Here is a 17,520-nt window from a genome sequence, read left to right as displayed (position 1 = left end):
TTCCCAGCCTGGTACTGAGAAGCTGACTCGTTGTCTAGAGAAAGGGTGTCAGTTTTGCCTACTTCTCATGTCTCTGCTGCTCAAGCTCCTTCCCCCGCTCTTTCACACAGAGCCCCATAACCTCATAGGTACAGGGATGGAGAGAGGCTAAGAAGCAAGTCTCTCAAGGTTGGGAGGAGAGAGAACAGGGTTGTCCTATCAAATCACTTGAGGTATCCATGGAAACTTACATATTTCTGGAGGTAATTTGTCTCCTGCACGGAGGTGCCCATCTGGGGTCCACCCACAGGAACTGTTAAGCCTGTGGGTACAGCCTTGGGCCTACCTCTTTTTCTCTAGGGCAAGGACTGGGGTCCATGCCCTCTGGTTAGCATCAGGTTTGGTCCATCACACCACTCCTAGTTGCCTGGTTAGCAGAGCAAGGAGACCCCCAGACTTGGCGGATAGCTTGATGGCATCCCAGGAGGCTGGGTCCCAGCTCCGGACCAGGGAGGGCTGAGGCTGCTATGTGCACCTGGGCCCTGAAAGCTCATTCCCAGTTCTTCCCATACCTGGGAAGTCCCAGGCTCAGAGGCTACATGAGGTGATGGTGTCAGTAAGCAGAACGGCGGCTGGGGGACACCAAGGTCACAGCCAACACCACCTTTGATGTGTGTGGCCCATCAAGGACTTTGCGACAGTGAGCTGGTCAGAGATGAGGACCCCCCCCCAACAGCCCTCACAGGGCACTTTGTGGGCTCCTGACAGAGGTCAGTTCCTCTTTGCCATTTGGAGGCAGAGAAAAATGGGAACAAGCATGCCCCAAGCCACAGAAGTTTGAAAGAATCTGAGAAACCACTCAGATAAGACTGCGAAGCTGCCCATAGAACATGGTGTAAGGTCAGATTCTGACTCTGTCACCCTGGTGCTGGGCAGAGAGTCCCTTCCCTGCTCCCAGGAGCAGTCTCCCTTTCCTGGGTGTGCCGCCTTGCCCTCCCCCCTCGGCTTGACCACTACCCTTTGTCACTCACTGTCCAGTGAGGCCCCCGGGATCTTTATCCAGACTCAAGGGAGACAGAAAAGATGCCCTTGGACTTCTAGACCTCTAGAAAGGGTTCAGGGGCTATGTGGGCACCTCCTAGACATAGGTCAGGGAGGAGCTAAGAAGAATGTTTGAAAGGTGATTTGCCTGAAGGGGTGTGTTCTGGGCACAAGGCTAAGACTGGATGAGGGTCTGAAGGTAGAGGCATGGCCCATACTATGGGCTAAGGGAGTCAAAAATCCACTTGGACAGGCACAAAAAGTCAGGGGGCACCAAGACGTTTGGGCAAGGGGAGGCCTGGGCAGGGCAGCCATAGGCTGGGACAGGAGAGCTAGTAGGAAATGTGAGCTCCCATCTCTCAGACTCCAGCAGGACCCCATAATATAAGTACAAGTCATTTCCCGTCTCTCCTGGGAACACTGGGCATTGCACAGCTCCCATGGTGGGAGCCAGATTCAGGGATGGCATCTGCACCAGACTGTCAGCACACCTAGTCTCTGCCCTGATGGAATTCCCTGACCTAGATCAGCCTCTAAGTGGCAGAGCCTCAGCCCTGAGCTCCAAGTTAGAATCAACCTTTTGAGCTGGTCCTCAGGAACTGTGCACACAATGAGATTGTGAAGGGGCCAGATTCAGCCCAGGATACCCCAGTTCCTTCCATTACATTGGGTTTGGCATCTCTCTGACTGCCGGATGTGAGGGAGAAGGCAGAAGAGAGGGGCTGGGATACTCAGAGAAGCCGCATTCTTCTCAGACTACAAGACATGGCTGCCACTGCAGACCCCTTTTCTCTGGTGTGACTGGGGTCTCCTGGTAATTGCCGGAAGAGGAGGCTTCTGGCTCAGGACCAAAGTGGCAGGTCAAGGGGCACCTTGGAGGTGGGGTTGCGGGAGCCTGGGGGCCATGAGTCAGGCCAGTCCTGCCACCCCAAGCTCATCCTCCAGCCAAATTACCAGGTTCCCCTAGACACCCACCGGACTTATAAAGGCGCCCTCTCCCTGGTGGCTGCCAGTTGCTGGAGGACCACGATGAGGACCTTCCTGGTGCTGCTGCTGCTGGCTGTTGTATGTGCTTCTCTGGGTAAGGCACCGGCTGCACCCAGTTTGAAGGGAGACAGGCAGCCTCTGGGAAGCGTTCAGGAGCATGGGGCGGGGGAGCCTTCTGAGCTGGGGCACTGGACTGATGAGGAGGCTGCAGGGAATGTGGAAGAGGCTTCTATGGTGGCTCCTGCCCAGTCAGACTCGGAAACCTCTTCCCTTTAGATATTATGTGGTACCTTTCCGGCTTTTGGTGTGTGGCGGGGAGGGGTATAAAAATTATGGAGAGAAGCCAGAGATGCATGAAGGGGAGGTACCCTGGGTACCGCTTGTGAGTACTGAAACCTGGGATTTAGCGAGAATGGCCAACTTTCCTCCCTCTTTCCAGAATGAGGTGCTCGGGGATACAGGATTCTTGGTGCTAAGAAAGGAAGGAAGGACAGGGGCAAGATAGATTGCGTGGAATGGGTCAACCCCTCCAACACACTCTGCCCTGACCCTGATGACCTGGTTTAGGGACAGAAATGAAGCCGGGGGTGGGAGGAATGTGCTTCAGCCTGTGATTATCAGTGGAATAATTATCATCTCCTGGATAATTAACCCCATCAGCTTCCCCTGAGCGTGGGGAGGAGGCGGAGGGAAAAGGAAAAGGGCCTTGCACAGCAGACTAGCCTTCCTCAGGTGCCCACATAGGGAGGTGGAAAGGCAGGTGAAGGGCACTGGGCGAGACCTGGAGGACGGCCTGAGAACAGGAAGGCGGTCAGGGTCAGGTTGGGTGGAATTGCTTAGAACACACGGAGACAAAGATGTAGAGAGACCCCAGATCAGGGACACCAATCAGGAACTACAGCCCTGGAGGCAGGAAGCAGCTACAAGGCAGGAGGGTGGGAGGACTGAGTCAGAAGGTGGGGACACTGACTGGCTGGGTCACTTTTGTCCTCAAGGCTCAGCTTTCCTCGGAGGTTGACCTTATAGCATTCTTGCAGGATCTTTCTTCTTCTTCTTCTTCTTCTTCTTCTTCTTCTTCTTCTTCTTCTTCTTCTTCTTCTTCTTCTTCTTCTTCTTCTTCTTCTTCTTCTTCTTCTTCTCTTCTTCTCCTTCTTCTCCTTCTTCTCCTTCTTCTCCTTCTTCTCCTTCTTCTCCTTCTTCTCCTCCTCCTCCTCCTCCTCCTCCTCCTCCTCCTCCTCCTCCTCCTCCTCCTCCTCCTCCTCCTCCTCCTTCTTCTTCTTCTTCTTCTTCTTCTTCTTCTTCTTCTTCTTCTCTTCATCCTCCTCCTCCTCCTTCTTCTCTTCTTCTTCTTTTTCTTCTTATTCTTTTTTCTTCTTTTTCTTCTTCAATGGTCTAGTCCAAATTCTTGCAGAATCTTGCCTGCTGGAAACTTATTGGGGCTCTGAAGGCTTAAGGAGAACAACCCAGGAACTCTCCTCAGCTCCTAGGGCAGAGGGTCTCTGGGGACCACAGTGAGGAAATGGAGGTAATATGAGGTCCTTATCTAGAATAACTTAGGAGAGTGTCCCCAGCCAAACAGGACTGGGGACTAGTATGCAGATGTACTGTCTGAGGTGAGAGAGGATAAGCAGGAGATGTTGCCAATGAGAAAGCCAATTTTTTTCTTGAGAATTCCAGAGTCCCTAACCTGAGAAATGTGTATCTCTTCTCCCAGAAAGGAGTGTTACAGACACCTCCCAACCCTCAACACAGGGCCACCACAGCTTCAACACTGATGATTCAGTGGGAGGTGTGATCATCTAACTCCCTCTAAGCAGGTGTGCGTTGCCAAGGACACCTGTTACTGGACACCCTTACAGGGAAACCCCTCAGGACACTCCACTGTAAGACACTTCTTCCGAACACATCTGCTATTTCATACTCTTTAAAGAACACTCCTTGCAGGGCAGGACACTGCTCCCAAGGTCTGACCACAAAGACACCTCCAGTAGCTTCACCTCTGCACCAGAACCCCTAGCATGTCTTGCTGCAGCTAAAGGGTCCTTGCAACCCTTCAAACTGGCCTTGTCTCTGCAGTCCCACATCTTTGACCAAAGCAACTCTCCCCAACCACATCTAGAAATCCACCTATGTGGGCTCGGATGTGGGGCTCTATCCTACCATCTCACAAACCATGGCACCTCTCAGGAGTGACCATGGAGTAGTCATTGTGCCTTCGGCCCCAGTTGCTCTTACAGGAGACTCGCTACTCACTGAGTCAGTCATGTCTAGGTAGCCTGTGTTCTCTTAAGGGTCTGTCAGTTTTTGTGTTTGGAAGCTGTGGCCAGTGACACCGCATCTGGGACCACCTATCTCTGGAGGCTGCCCACTCCCTAGGACTGGCAGTCGTCCTTTGCTGAAGCTTCTGCCTTCAGCCTGGAGGTGTGAGCTACCAGCAGGCCTTAGGCAGAATGGGGCAGGACCAGGATGTTCCTTCCCTCCAGAGGAACAGCGTCTAAGTATCTCCTGATGCTTAGAGACACAAAGTCATTAGAGCCAGCCTGCCCTGGTGGGGAAGCCAGCTGTCATTAGCCCTTGGAGCTCACTTCAGTCATCTAGGAAGGAAGGGTTAGGGGCCATGTGCATTATGAATTCTGTCATTTTATCATCTGAGAAAACCAAGAACACTATTATTCCCACGTTATAGGTGAGGACACCTATGGATCACAGTAGGGATAGTGAGAATTAGAAATTCTAAATTAGCCCTCTTTATAGTGCTTCCGACTGCTCCATCCTCTATGCCTTCCATCTTTGCTCCTCCGTTCATGCACCTACCCATCAATCCACCTATATATCTATCTAAACATCCATTTTCCCTTCCCATGAACCCATCTACCCATCCACCCATGCACCCTTTCACTACCAACTGCTCATACATCTGCTCCTCCACCTCTCCATCCATTTCTCTGCTCATCCACTCCCACACGCAACCACTCACTCATCTCTTCATCTAGACATATAACCACACACCCTTCCATCCATCCATTTGCCTATCTAGGCATCCATGCTTCAAGCCACTCATCCTTCCACCCATCCATCTACTCATGCAGTGATACAGCCATCCATCCTCCCACCCATCCATCCACCCACCTTCTCGTATATCTATATACACATACATATACCCATCTGATCTCTCTCTGGTTTAGCTGCAAAGGCTCTTCACTAACGTCCCCTGTCTCCTTAACAGAGCAGAGAAGCAGAGAAGTTGGAAGTTAGTAGTGCCAGGGAAGCTTTAGGCAGCAGACCTTTGAGTCTAGCCTGAGGGTAGCATGCTACCACACCTGACACCTGCCTGTCACTCAGGCTGTCACTTTGATCCAGAGGGGACATAGGGAGGAGCTGTCAGAATCACTACCATGAAGTTCCTAGCTTCTTAGACCCTCCCAGAGGGGGTACTGGGGGAACTCCTGGAGGGAGGGAAGGATCAGCTGGGCACGTAGCCCCAGCCCCAGCCCAGACTGATGGCCTGTGCTTCCCCCCAGCCCGGGCCCTGCACTGCCATGTGTGCTGTGGGCACGAGAACTGCGAGTCTCTCGTGGAGTGCGCCTTGACGGACAAGTTCTGTGTGATCACTCGGGCCAGTGAGTACCCTGGGCCACGCAGGCCCCATCCCGCCCCACCGGCACTGCAGAAGCACTTTCTGGCCCCCTTTGACCTCTTCCCGTCCTCTACATCAGGAGCCCTTGGTATCCCCCCTCCAGACCCTAGGGACACCGTCATTCTCTAGTTGGCAGTTTAAACTAGGCTAAAGATGAGGTGAGAGGAGGGTTGGAGAGAGGCTGACATGTGGAAGATACTGACACCACACCCGGCTATTACAGGCCCCTCTGGACCTTTCCTACTCACCCAGATCCCTGTCTCCAATCCGCTGGCTATAATCTCTGCCCCTAGGTGCCCTGCCATGACTCTAGAATTCTATCCTGCAGCTGACTCTCCTTTCCCAGGCCAGGCCCTCTCTTTTATATCCCACTGTACATCTCTCTGGTTCTCCTCTGAGCAATGGGGCTGAGCTTGGGCCTAGAGCTTGTTTGTGTATTGGGCTGTGATGGTGGCTGTGATGGGGTTCAGGCTTGGTGCTGGTATAGCTGGGGACAGGGAGTCACTTATCTGAAGTGGTCCCAGAAGAAAGCATGGACATATCAGAGAGGCTGGCAAACCTTTCAGACTCTGAGGGCCTGGGTGGACAGTGTCACCTCTAGGTCTAGAAGGGCTTGGGGGTACTCTCTTGGCTGCTGACATTGGAACTGGGTCATGAGGCCACTTGCCCTGGTGAGGGGAAGTTGCTATGGTCACTAGGCAGCTTCTTCCACGATCCTGTGCCGGTAGGAGCAGAAGGAAACCAGTGACTTCACAGTGGCCCTGGTCTGCCCATCAGAACAATTACCCACTAATCCCCGGAGACACAGGCACTTCTAGGACATACTTGGAGCTGTCCCTATTTTGATAAAGAGGCAGTGTCCTGTCTGGTAGTCATGCACTCACCCAGTGCAGACCCTGTGTGATACTCCTGTCCATACCCTGGCTGGTTCGTGTGTTGACTGACACTGGGGCTCTAGGAGGAAACACCATATACTCCTCCGCTGCCTCCTCTGCAGAGGAGCATCCTGCCCAGAGGCAGCTGCCCTTGGTTAAACCACAGTGGTGCTGCAAGAGGCGAACAGCTAGTGGGATGCAGGTCCAGCCATTGCCCAGGGCACAAGGCAAGAAAGAACAGTGAGGATGGGATCGTTGCCCAGCAACAGGTGAGTGTTGCATCAAGTACCAAAAGCCAACAAAGACCTAAGCAGAGGGGCCCTGCTGAAGCAAAGACAGAAAACAGTGAGTGCCTGGAGGTACCCAGGAATCGGAGCTCCCCAAAGCTCATCCCCGCACAAGAGCTTCTCTCAGGCACTCCTGGGATCCCACCTGTCCTTGCCCCTTGCTGAGCATGTGTCTATCTGGCCTATTGTCTGTTCATCCATCTCCCTAGGTGTCTGCCAAATATAGGGACACTGAGATACATGGAACCATCCCTGTATTCCAGGGCCTCAAAGACAAGTATAGTTGAAAGACAGCCTTCAGAAGACAGCAGGAAGTTCCCTGGAGAAGCAACCTGGGTTGGGGACAAGAGCTCTGGGTAGGAGAGTCACTGTAGGTGTAAAGAGGCATCTGTTCTGCCCCTGTCCAGTGAAGTGACATGGGCAGGCCAAGGATCTTCCCGGCCCCAAGGTGAGCAGGTAAAGGGGTGCGAGGACATTAGTGGCCTGCTGCTGGCCCTGTGTGTCAACCCCTTGTGGCTCTTCCCCGAGCGGCTGCATTTCCAGGGAGAGAGAACAGACTGATTCCTAGTGCCAGAACCATCTTTCTCTAAACCCTGGGCAGATGAGGGTGCCACGGTGTCCATATCTCCCACATGGTGTTCACACACAATCACCGAGGCTGCTTCTCTTCTGCTGCATCTGGGTCAACAAAGGTCCCTGCTTTAGGACTGGGCATTTACTGCAAGATATGATGAAGTCTAGCGTCCCTTTTACCCCTGCAGGAGGCTGTGTCTGCACAACACTTCCTGGGCCTGCAAAGTAGCAGCCACTAGCAGCGCCTGCCAGGGGATGGGGTTCTCTTTTGTCCAGGAGCGGCTACAATCAACTCTGAGCCTCCATTCCCAGGAAAAGATTATTCAGATGTGGCAGATGTGGTACCAGCTCGGCCACCGACTACTGCCAACTAATGATTAACGTGTACCCTTATTCCCCGTACACCAGCACAGCTCTCAAACGATCCACGAATTCCTCATTATCCTAAAGAAGGGCTGAGGCAAAGGCTAATTCCACCTTTGTTCTGTGTTGTCTAGGTGGGGAAACCGAAGCATAGAAAAAAAATCAAACACCTTGAGATAGTTATGCCACCTCAGAGTCTGGGCTAACTGCAGACTAGAGGCCCCTGCCCACAGAACCTCTGAACAGTGCAAATTAAGGGAAGCTACTTACTTTTCCTAGGGTCTTGGGTTCTCAAGAGTTCTGCAGTCCCCACTATGTGTGTGTAAACACAAAGCAACTCGTCCCCCTTATGGGCAGACAGACAGAGAGCAAGTCTTGCCCAGTGATACTTCCTGAGACGCCCTCAACTCAGCTCAACTCCTCTCCCAGGGGTCATTGCAAGCCCTGCCTCTAATTTCCCCAAGAATTGTGAAATCTAGGGGATGCTGTGCAGGCCGGGGAGCCATGGTCACTCAGCCTTGTCTAGTCTATCCCAGTCCCAAAAGGTGTAAGAGTTAAGTGGGGCCCAAGCCTGTCTTCTGGTGTCTGAAGTCCTGAAGAAAATGAGAAGAAAGGGGTGAGGGAAAAGAGACATAGACCAGACATCTCTCAGGAAAGGGAAAATAGAGGGAGCTGAGGAACCCAGAGACTGAGGGAGGGAGGAGTCTTCAAATCAGTCCCTGACCTCAGATGTCGCAAAATCCAGTCCATCATAAAGAAGACATGTTCCCCACAGTCACTGAGGAAGGACAATCCATTCACAAGATTCTCTGGGACACCCCCAAGCTGCCACCTCAAACACTCAGAGTCCCAGGAATTACCTCAAAGCATGTGGCCTCAGGCTGCCTGTCCCCTGAGAACTGTCTGGGTAGTGACAGCTGTGGGGACTGTGGCCACAGTGTCCATGACCATTCCTCCTGTTTCCACAGCCAACCCTGGTGGCATCCTGGTCATGAAGTCCTGCGCGCCAACCTGCCCCAACAGCACCGTGTCTTCCGACGGCCGTGCCTTGTCTGTCTTCTGTTGTGAGGGCAACCAGTGCAACCGCAGCGCTGCTTCAGGCCTGACCAGTAGCCTTGGGGCCCTATGGGCCAGTGCCTCTGTCAGCCTACTGTGGGCGCTGCTCCGAGCTGCCTGGTGAGGGCCTGGCTGGCCTTTCCCTATCGTCAGGGGTCCGTTTGCAGCCTCAGCAGCGTCCTACATGCACCCAGCCAGGCTGTAAATATCTCTTCCTACTTCCCCCAAGACACACTCGGTCTTCCCTTCTGGCACAGAGAGGAAGTAGCAGCACCTGCCCCCAGAGGTTTCAGCTCTCCTCCTGACTCAGAGAATCCTCCAACAGGGCACAAGGGCACACCTTCCCAAGACCGCCCCCCCCCCCCGCTTCTATGAGACCTCAGTCCTTTGCTGAGTCATGAGAGTACCCAGCAATCCTCAGTGGGTCTCCCCCAATGCTCTCCACCCTCATTTCAGAAGCATCCAACAAACATTAGGCTTGGCATTTGTATTACACTCTCCTTGACTGACAGGACCCTGTACATGGCCATCTGAACCCCTGTGCCTCTTTTATGTGTGAAGTGACCCTGGCATGGTATCATGTTTGAAAGGCTTGGGAACTGGATCCTTCCAGCTCTTTGTACTCTATGGCCACCAATATTATCTCTGTCCATCCATCCATTTACTCATCCATCCATCCATCCATCCATCCATCCACACATACATACACACCCATGCATCTAGTTGTACAGATTCATCAAAATCTGCCTAATAGGGTCTTCCGGGATTTCTATCTGTTAGCCAAGTTCTCCAGCGCAGGGACCCAGCTAGTTTCTGTCCTGCTGAACACAAACTGTTAAAAGGTTCCTGACTGCCCACTGTGTGTGGAGGGGGCAGGTGAGGCTGATCACCTTTGGCTTAGTGTCAGGCGTTAGAGTGGGTGGCCATGCCCTGTGAGCATGGGGAAATTGCTTTGTCTCCCTGGAAGTGCCGTCTTGCCACCCCTTCCCTGATGCTGTCCTAAGAGAAAAGTAAATGTGCAAGTCACTTGGTCCAAGATGTTGGGTCTCGGGGATTCCTGGTCCTTGGTCAGCCTCAGCCTCAGAAGCAGGCAGGGGCACTTGGGAGAGGGCCAGGTGGAATTTTTAATGCAGAAGCCTGGATACCGGAGTGGTGCCTTTGCTTTCCACCCTGCTGTGTCTATACTGAGTCTCAATAGCCAAGACAGAGAAAACAGACTTCTACCACACCCCAAGTGGGGAGACTCACAGGGGTCCCCTGAAAGTCCTTCTGAGTTGTGATGTCACAAGATGCTCACACCCTTCCCAGTAACCCCAGGACCCCACAAGTCCATACCCCTGGTTGGTGGCACGGGAAACCCTCATCCTATGGACAATCACCACAACTCTGAGGCCACCCAATACCACGTCTTCCCAGGGGCTCTTCTTAAAGGGTGAAGCCAGAGTCCTTCATCTCAGGAGAGTTTTGTTCCCCGCCCCCTGCTGGTCTTCTCCCATCACTGCAATAAACTGCCCTGACAAGAGAAGCCGGAGAAAGAGTTTATTTTGGTTCGCAGCTCAAGATCCAGTTCATCAATGGTAAGAAGGTCAAGGCAGCCACAGTGACATATTATACTCAAGGCTTGGAAGTGGCTTGGAGGGTCTGCAGGAGCAGAGGAGGTGGAGCCCCTGGAAAGGGTCAGTGGAAAGTGGAGTGAGCAGCCCAGGTGGTATTCATGGGCAGGGAAAGGGGGACTGGGCTTGACCCTGAGAGCACTAGGTCAGCGGGAGAGGGACTCCACCCAGCGATGCCTAGGGCCGAGGCCCGTCTGATCCCACTGCATCCATACTTCAGAAACAGAGCTCGGCCTCCCTTTCCTCACCCGCTGCATCCCTAGGCCGCCAGCTGGGACACTTCCACCCATTCACTGCTTGTTACCTCCCGCTGACCCCCAGAGCCTCTCTACCTCCCTGTATGTCTTTGCACATCCCAAAAGACACCTCCTAGCTTCATGGAGTCACAGTCTCTTAGTGTCTAGGCTCAAGTGCCCTGCTTCACATGCCCTCAAAGACAGGCCACATCAGAAGTATGGGCTGGGCAATGGTTTGGAGAGCAGCAAGCTAGGGCAGTGGAGAGAGACCTCCACCTCATCAAACACCTGATGCTGTGGAATGTAGGAAAGGTGGGGGAGGATGACACCGTGGGTGAGCTGAGGATGCTGCACAAGATTCCCCCCCCCCCCCCCGGAACCAGAACACTCCTCATCCTCTGAACCTCTCAGTGTGCCTTCCTTGCGTGGCCAGCCCACTTCTATGGAGTCTGGAGGTCTAGGGTTATGAGAGGCAGTCATCGAGAAACCTGGGGCTCTCTACTGTCTGACCAGCTTTCCCACAGTCTAACTAGATGGGCCTCATCCTTCGTGGCAGCCAGTCCCCGCAGTGTGGCTGTAAGTGCCACATCCCAGGGTTCTGCTTTCAAAAGCTGGGCAGGGCAGGGGAACAGGTTGTTACCAGCTAAGAACCCTTCTTGGTCTCAGAGGAGGAAGTAGTTGTGCACAGAGCTTTCTGGAGTTCCCCAACCAACTTTTATGACTCCTGAGGAGGTAGATGGTGTAGTCAACCCGAGCTCTCTCCACTCCTCAGAGTGCCCACGGATCTGGAGCCAGCACACCTGAGGAGCCTCCTAAAAACAGGCCCCCTGCCACATCTGGATCCCTTAGTGGCAGTAGACTCATCCCTGCCCTGTGGCAATAGATGGCACCTGACTGCCATCAAAACTACAAATCCATGTCAGGGATTGCTAAAGCAGAGGGAGGAACAGGCCTGCAGGGACAGAGTGATCCGGACTGCTGTGGGAAAACACCGGAGTTCCTGATCCACAGTGACGTGCAAGGCTTGGAAAAGGCTTGGGGGGCCTGCAGGAGGTGAGAAGGTGGAGCCCCTGGAAAGTGGAGTGAGCAGCCCAGGCGGTATTCATGGGCAGGGTAAAGAGGACTGGGCTTGACCCTAAGAGCACTAGGTCAGCAAGAGAGGGACTCCATCCAGCAATGCCTAGGGCCAGGACCTTGGCTCTAGGAAAGAAAGGAAGGAACAATGGTGGCACTGAGGATATAGCCACAGCCCTCCAACTTGGGAGACATGGGCTTGGCAGGAAGGTAGAGACAGTCGGGTAGGGGGCCCAGGATCTGGAGATGGTGTAGGTGGAGGTTGACACACACAGGGAGTGTCCCTGTTGGCACTGTGGAAGCGTTGGCTCTCCAGCGCAACAGAGGCTGGGATGGGGAAGAAGCAGTTAGAACTCCCCAGGGCTCAGACTAGTAGAGCCAGAAATGGAAAGCCGGCTCTGGAGTTAAATCCATTGTGACATCTAATGGAGAGTTCTGGAATGAAGGCAGTGCTGTCTGTGTCCTTTGCATCTGTCTAGTTGGCCATCTGACCTTGCACGATGCATTCTCCACTCTGGGCACTGGCATCTCTGCACCCCAAGGACCTACCCTTTCCTCACTGTTAGGTAACTCTGGGTACAGACAACACGCCTCTTAATCTCTTAAGCAATTAATTAGGATTGTAATAGTGCAGCTCCCTGGCAGGGCAGCTTAGGACTCCGCTCCCTGCTCAGGGTCTGTCCCCACACAGAGAAGGCTACAGCACCCTGCAAACTCCTCACAAGCAGCACATCCCTTTCTCTGGATCCAGCACTGAAGTGGAGTCCTTAAGGGCACCTGGTTGAGCCTCCTGATCCAGCCTCAACCACCTGAGGATGAAGGAGTGGAGGCCAGCATTCCACCCGAGTCATGCCGCATGAGGACAGCCACCTGCTCCAAGGGTAGCACTGATGGCAGACAGGTCAATAGGTCAGCAGTGTGGTGAGGCATCCCTTTCCCTCTAGAGGAGGACTGGAGATTCTCTCCCCAAGTCCTCTGCCACTCTCCAAGTTACCTGTGTACCACAGGCCCCTGATCTACCACCCTCAGCCTTGCTGACTTAAACTCCCACCCTTGGCAATCTCAGCTTTCTGTTCTCAGGGTAGCTTCTAGCCTCCCAACAGCAGAACACATCAGTGGAGATCACAGACTAGGGACAAGGTCTGTAGGGCAGAGATGCTACAGGTCAAGTAGCCCTTTCCTGGGACAGGTGGAGACTCCAAGGTCCTTGTGGGATTCCACTGGGAGTAAGTCTACACTGAGTCATAGAGGAGGGGTTTGTGGGTGAGGTAGGAACTCACTCAAAGGCTCTGGGAGTGTCCCAGGGATCATCAAGAGCTCAACCTGAGGTTGGGGTGCATGTAAGAAACTGGCAAGCACTCAGTGTAAACACCCATCCTGGAGTTATGAGTAACTCCCTTAACCTACAGCTGAACTCATTACATTTCTCCCCCACTGTTAACAAAATCTGGCCCACTGGATCTTCGTGGACCACTCAGTCTAGCATATCCTCCATCACTTTACCTGCTGCCCTGATCTATAAGTCTTCATAGGCTTTGTTCGCACTTGATGTCTCAAAATTCAGTGTCCTGAAAATCTGAGCTCTGTCACATCAGGACTCCGCCTTGTATGCATGGCTGGTGTTCTACAAATCATATTTGTGGGATGTATGTATGTATGTATAGATGGATGAATGGACAGATGGGTATGTAGAAAATGGGTGGATGAGTGAATGGATGGCTATGTGAGTAGGTAAGTGGACGGATGGACAAGTAGATGCATAGAAGAATAAGTGGATGGAAGGGTGGATAAATGAATGGTTTGATAGGTTGGTAAAGGATGGGTGGATGGATGAATGAGTGGATGGATGGATGAATGAGTGGATGGATGGATAAATGGATGACAAGATAGGAGGATAAGTGGTTGTATATAGAATGGATGCATATGTAATAGGCAGATACTAGGATGGATGGATGGGTGGATGCTAGGATGGATGGATGGATAGATAGATGGATGGATGGATGGATGGACAGGGTAGACAAATGATAGAATGATGTATGGTGAATGGATAGATAACAAACAGGTGATGGACATATGGGTGGGTGAGTGAATGAGTACATAGATACATGAATGGGTCATGAGTGGATGCTTGAGAGATGGATGATGGGAGAAGGTGGTTTTAGAGAATTGCTGCTGGTAGCCAGGGTCCCAGAGAATAATTTAAGGTGTGGCAGGGCTATGTCAGGTGCCAGACAGCAGATGAGCAATGCCCATGTCTGTATTTGCGGCTCCGTGTGCAAAGGTTACTCTTGTGCTAGAAGAAAGGGGTGTGGAGGAAGAGCCCCAGGCCCCAGAGGCCAGACCCAGCTACGGCTCCTCTTCCTGAGTGATGCTGACCAAGGTTCTACCCATTCTGTGTCATCTGAAGCTCGACCTGTGTGATTAAAGACAGAACAGGCCCCAGGGAAACAACCTTCTCTCCGTTGCCTGACTCACAGAGCATTTACTTGGCCTTGCAGAAAAGGAGATAGAACCAGGGTGTGGCATGGGAAGCCAAGGCTCTGCTGCCCTTGCCTGGTGTCTTCTCCACCAACTGATTGTCGCCTACCCTCAGGTCCCACCTTACACAGATCTACCTAGGTGACTCGTCCTATAGTGCCTCAGTGCCTCGCAGCCTCCCTAACTGTCACACTCATGAAGTGCATTATCTGTGTCCCTCTTTCCTGCCAGTCTGGGGCACAGGCCCTGTCTCTCCCCTCCCTCAGTGTCCCTTATACCAGTAGTGGCTGGAGTACAGTAGAAAATATTACCAAGGAGTGAAATGCTTAGAAGTACAGGGTGGCTTTGGGGGAACTGGGGTGTGCCTGACCTTATACCTCAAGGTGTTTGGACACTTTTAGCCAAGGGATCTGACCTGTCTACTGAGTGCCCTCAGGCCAGGAAAGGGCCCAGGGCTGTGGTATTACACTGCGCCTGTGCTCACTCATATGCCTTTGCTCTGGGTTGCTCACACTCTCACGATCTCTGTATCACAGACATGCATGCAAGGGGGAGGGACACGAGTAGGGAGACCTCTGCTCCAGACAGAGGTCCAGGCTTGTCCCTCAACTTCCTGGCCAGCCTGCTGAGGTCAGGGAGCAGGCAGGCCAGAGTGTGCTAACATTCTCTGCCTTGTGTCCCCTTCATTCCACATTCTGGGCAATATTCTTCTGCCAGCATCTCAAAGGTGGAGGTCAGGTCTCCAGCACAGTCCCAGGAGCTATGAACAAGGACTGGGAGGGCCCGTGCTCTCTGAGCAGTGGCTATTAGCATGAGAGGAGGTGCAAAAGGCAGATGGAAGGAACACGATTGCTCCTGAGCCCACTCTGTCTTGACTTGCCTCCAAGTCCTAGCCTGGCCACCTCCAACAGGGCCCTTGCTGACTTCCCCAGGAGCCTCAAGTCCTGTCACCAGAAACACACCCCTCCTGAGGGTAAATTTAGTGTCTGGCTGTTTTACACTTCTGCTGGGACCCAGATCGGGATAGGTAAGACACATCTTCCCAGCAATCCCGCCAAGGACAAAGGCCCTTCCCACCGTGGACCTCACCATAGACCCCACCATGGACCTCACCTACAGCCTCCAGCTCCAAGATCTATGGCCAGCACGAAGCCTGAGGTCCCTGGGGGGCATGCCAGCAGGCAGATGCCTCCTCCTACCCTGGGTGTGAGTGTGAAGCCTGGCATTCTCTGCTCTCAGTCTCAGGCCCAGAACCCTACTTCTGTTCTGCCCTTCATTCCCAGACCCCACAGTTCCATCAAGCCCGTAAGAAGTTCTCAACCTGTTTTCTCAGCGGTTTCCATACCTTTCCCAAATGAGTCATCTTTCTCCACCTGCCAACTCCACCGTCACCACCCTGTCATGGAGACCTAAGTTCTCTTCTCAGGGCTTGAAATCACACTCCCTTCCCTCCACCCACCCATTCTGCCTGCGTCTGATGTATTCAGGGAGGCCCCAGAGCTGGGTGGGCCTTTCCTGGAACATTCTTGCTGCCCTAAGCAAATTCTAAGTAGCTAGGCGCTACCTAGCAAAACAGAGGGGAGCATGGGATGGAGATGGGCCTTATTCAGGGGCTCCTACCCAAGGCCTTCCCAGATTCCACACCCTGCTGTGTATGATGTTTTGGCTGTGTTCTGACAAATAAAGCTTGCTTGGAGTCAGAGAGCGGGGCCAGCCACTAGCAGACCAAAAACTAACCACTGAGGTTTGGAGAACTGTAGACAGAGAAGAGACAGGAAGTGGTGAGGCAAGGTTGAGAAAGGATCTTGGCCCTTCTGGACATAGGAAGGAGAGAGGTAGGAAGCAACTGGCGGCTGCACCCTGTTCTCTGATCTTTCATATTCTTACCCCAATATTTGACTCCCGACTTTTTTATTGACAAAGATTAATTAGGTCAACACAACACTGTCAAGTCCAAAAATCATTTCGAGAAGAACCACATGGTAGTCCCCAGGGCACTTGGTTCGGTCCTAGCTTTATCCAACTTGATTCAGCTCAGGAGCGAGCTAGCCCAGGGAAAAGCAGAGAGTGGGGCCCAAGGCTCTGGAGTCTAGATCTGACTGATCCAAGGTCTATCAGGCTCTAAGAACCTCAGCCTTGGCTCAGACCAACCCTCCCTGAAGCAGGCCCTGACCTGCTCATCCTTGTTGGTGCTTGTCCAACTGCTTTGCATGGATACAGGTTGGACAGGCCCAGGCCTGACCTCTGTCTGTGCCTACCCCATTGCTGATAGCCTGGACAGGACAGGAGCAGAAGGAATACTCTATGGGACCCACCCACACTACCTCCAGATGAGTAGACAGAACCAGCAGTTAGACGACAGTTACCTTTCTGCTAAGGACTAGAGTCACAGGACCCAAAAAATGCTTCCTGTGCATGCCAAGAGAGCAAAGATAGGGCTCGGGAGCATGACGGGGACCTTTATCAGCATCTGCCTAGGGCCTTGGGGTCAGCCCCGAGGAGCTCTCAACCACAGTGGGGCAAGGCAGAGAGGCAGAGCAATAGTTACACAGTGGGAGAATAGCAGTGTTCTCATTACCATTGTATGAGGGATGGGGTTTGGGACTTGATGGGAATAAGACCTGAGCCCCAAGCAGAGAAAGAGAGAAGTGGAGGAAAACTCCTATCTCTGCAGCAATGAGATACCCCCACAGCTTGCTGCTCCTCAGTTGATCCTGTCCTACCCTGTCCCTACCCAGTTTCCTGGGATGGACAAGCTTCCATGGTCTAGGGTCTTCATAGTCCTATCCTGGCCACACCTGGTACACATATAAACCCTCCTCGCTTCCCTCTCCCTAACCCAAGTCGCCTCCACATCTTCACCCAAGGACTATTTGCCTCCCTGGGGTTTCTTGCTCCAAGGTCACACTGGGTCAGTCCAGCACTGAGCTCAGAGTAGAGAGGAACGTAAGCTCTAGGCCTTCTAACCTGTGGGTATCCAGATAACCAGCACGGCCTTAGCTGGAGAAACTACCCAATGGTAGATAGCAAGAAGAATAACAGACAGAAGTGGAAAGTCCACAACAACAGCGTGACCCAGGAAGAGGCAGGTAATTAATAAGGAAACTGGGAGACAGCACTGGGAGAGATGGAGACCCAACAACATCTGCTGACCGGAGCAGGAACCAGACAGCCTCCAGGCTTCTGTCCACAGCCAACCCTGCTCAAAGAGGCCCCGATGTGAGGGCTAGGAACCTCAGTGCCTCCAAGTTGCAGGAGCCAGGCCTGTTCTCGGCTGCTGTGCTGGACTTGGGCCAGAAAGGGTAGGGTGAACCCTGATTT

The 17,520-nt window shown here is 53.0% G+C and overlaps 1 protein-coding gene across 1 annotated transcript; it reads left to right on the top strand.

Annotated features, from left to right (window-relative positions):
* The first annotated feature begins 829 nt into the window (after positions 1 to 829).
* LOC125414992 (lymphocyte antigen 6E-like) lies at positions 830 to 10,323 on the top strand. The gene is made up of 3 exons (XM_048457087.3): positions 830 to 2,101; positions 5,529 to 5,627; positions 8,711 to 10,323. The coding sequence occupies exons 1-3, from the start codon at positions 2,050 to 2,052 to the stop codon at positions 8,920 to 8,922; spliced, it is 363 nt and encodes a 120-aa protein (XP_048313044.1). The 5' UTR covers positions 830 to 2,049; the 3' UTR covers positions 8,923 to 10,323.
* Positions 10,324 to 17,520: the final 7,197 nt, after the last annotated feature.

Source organism: Myodes glareolus, chromosome 19 (assembly GCF_982192425.1).
Source record: "Myodes glareolus chromosome 19, mMyoGla1.1, whole genome shotgun sequence".
Taxonomy (NCBI): Eukaryota; Metazoa; Chordata; class Mammalia; order Rodentia; family Cricetidae; genus Myodes; species Myodes glareolus.
The sequence above is the reverse complement of the archived record's forward strand: the minus strand, read 5'-3'. Positions and strand labels throughout refer to the sequence as shown.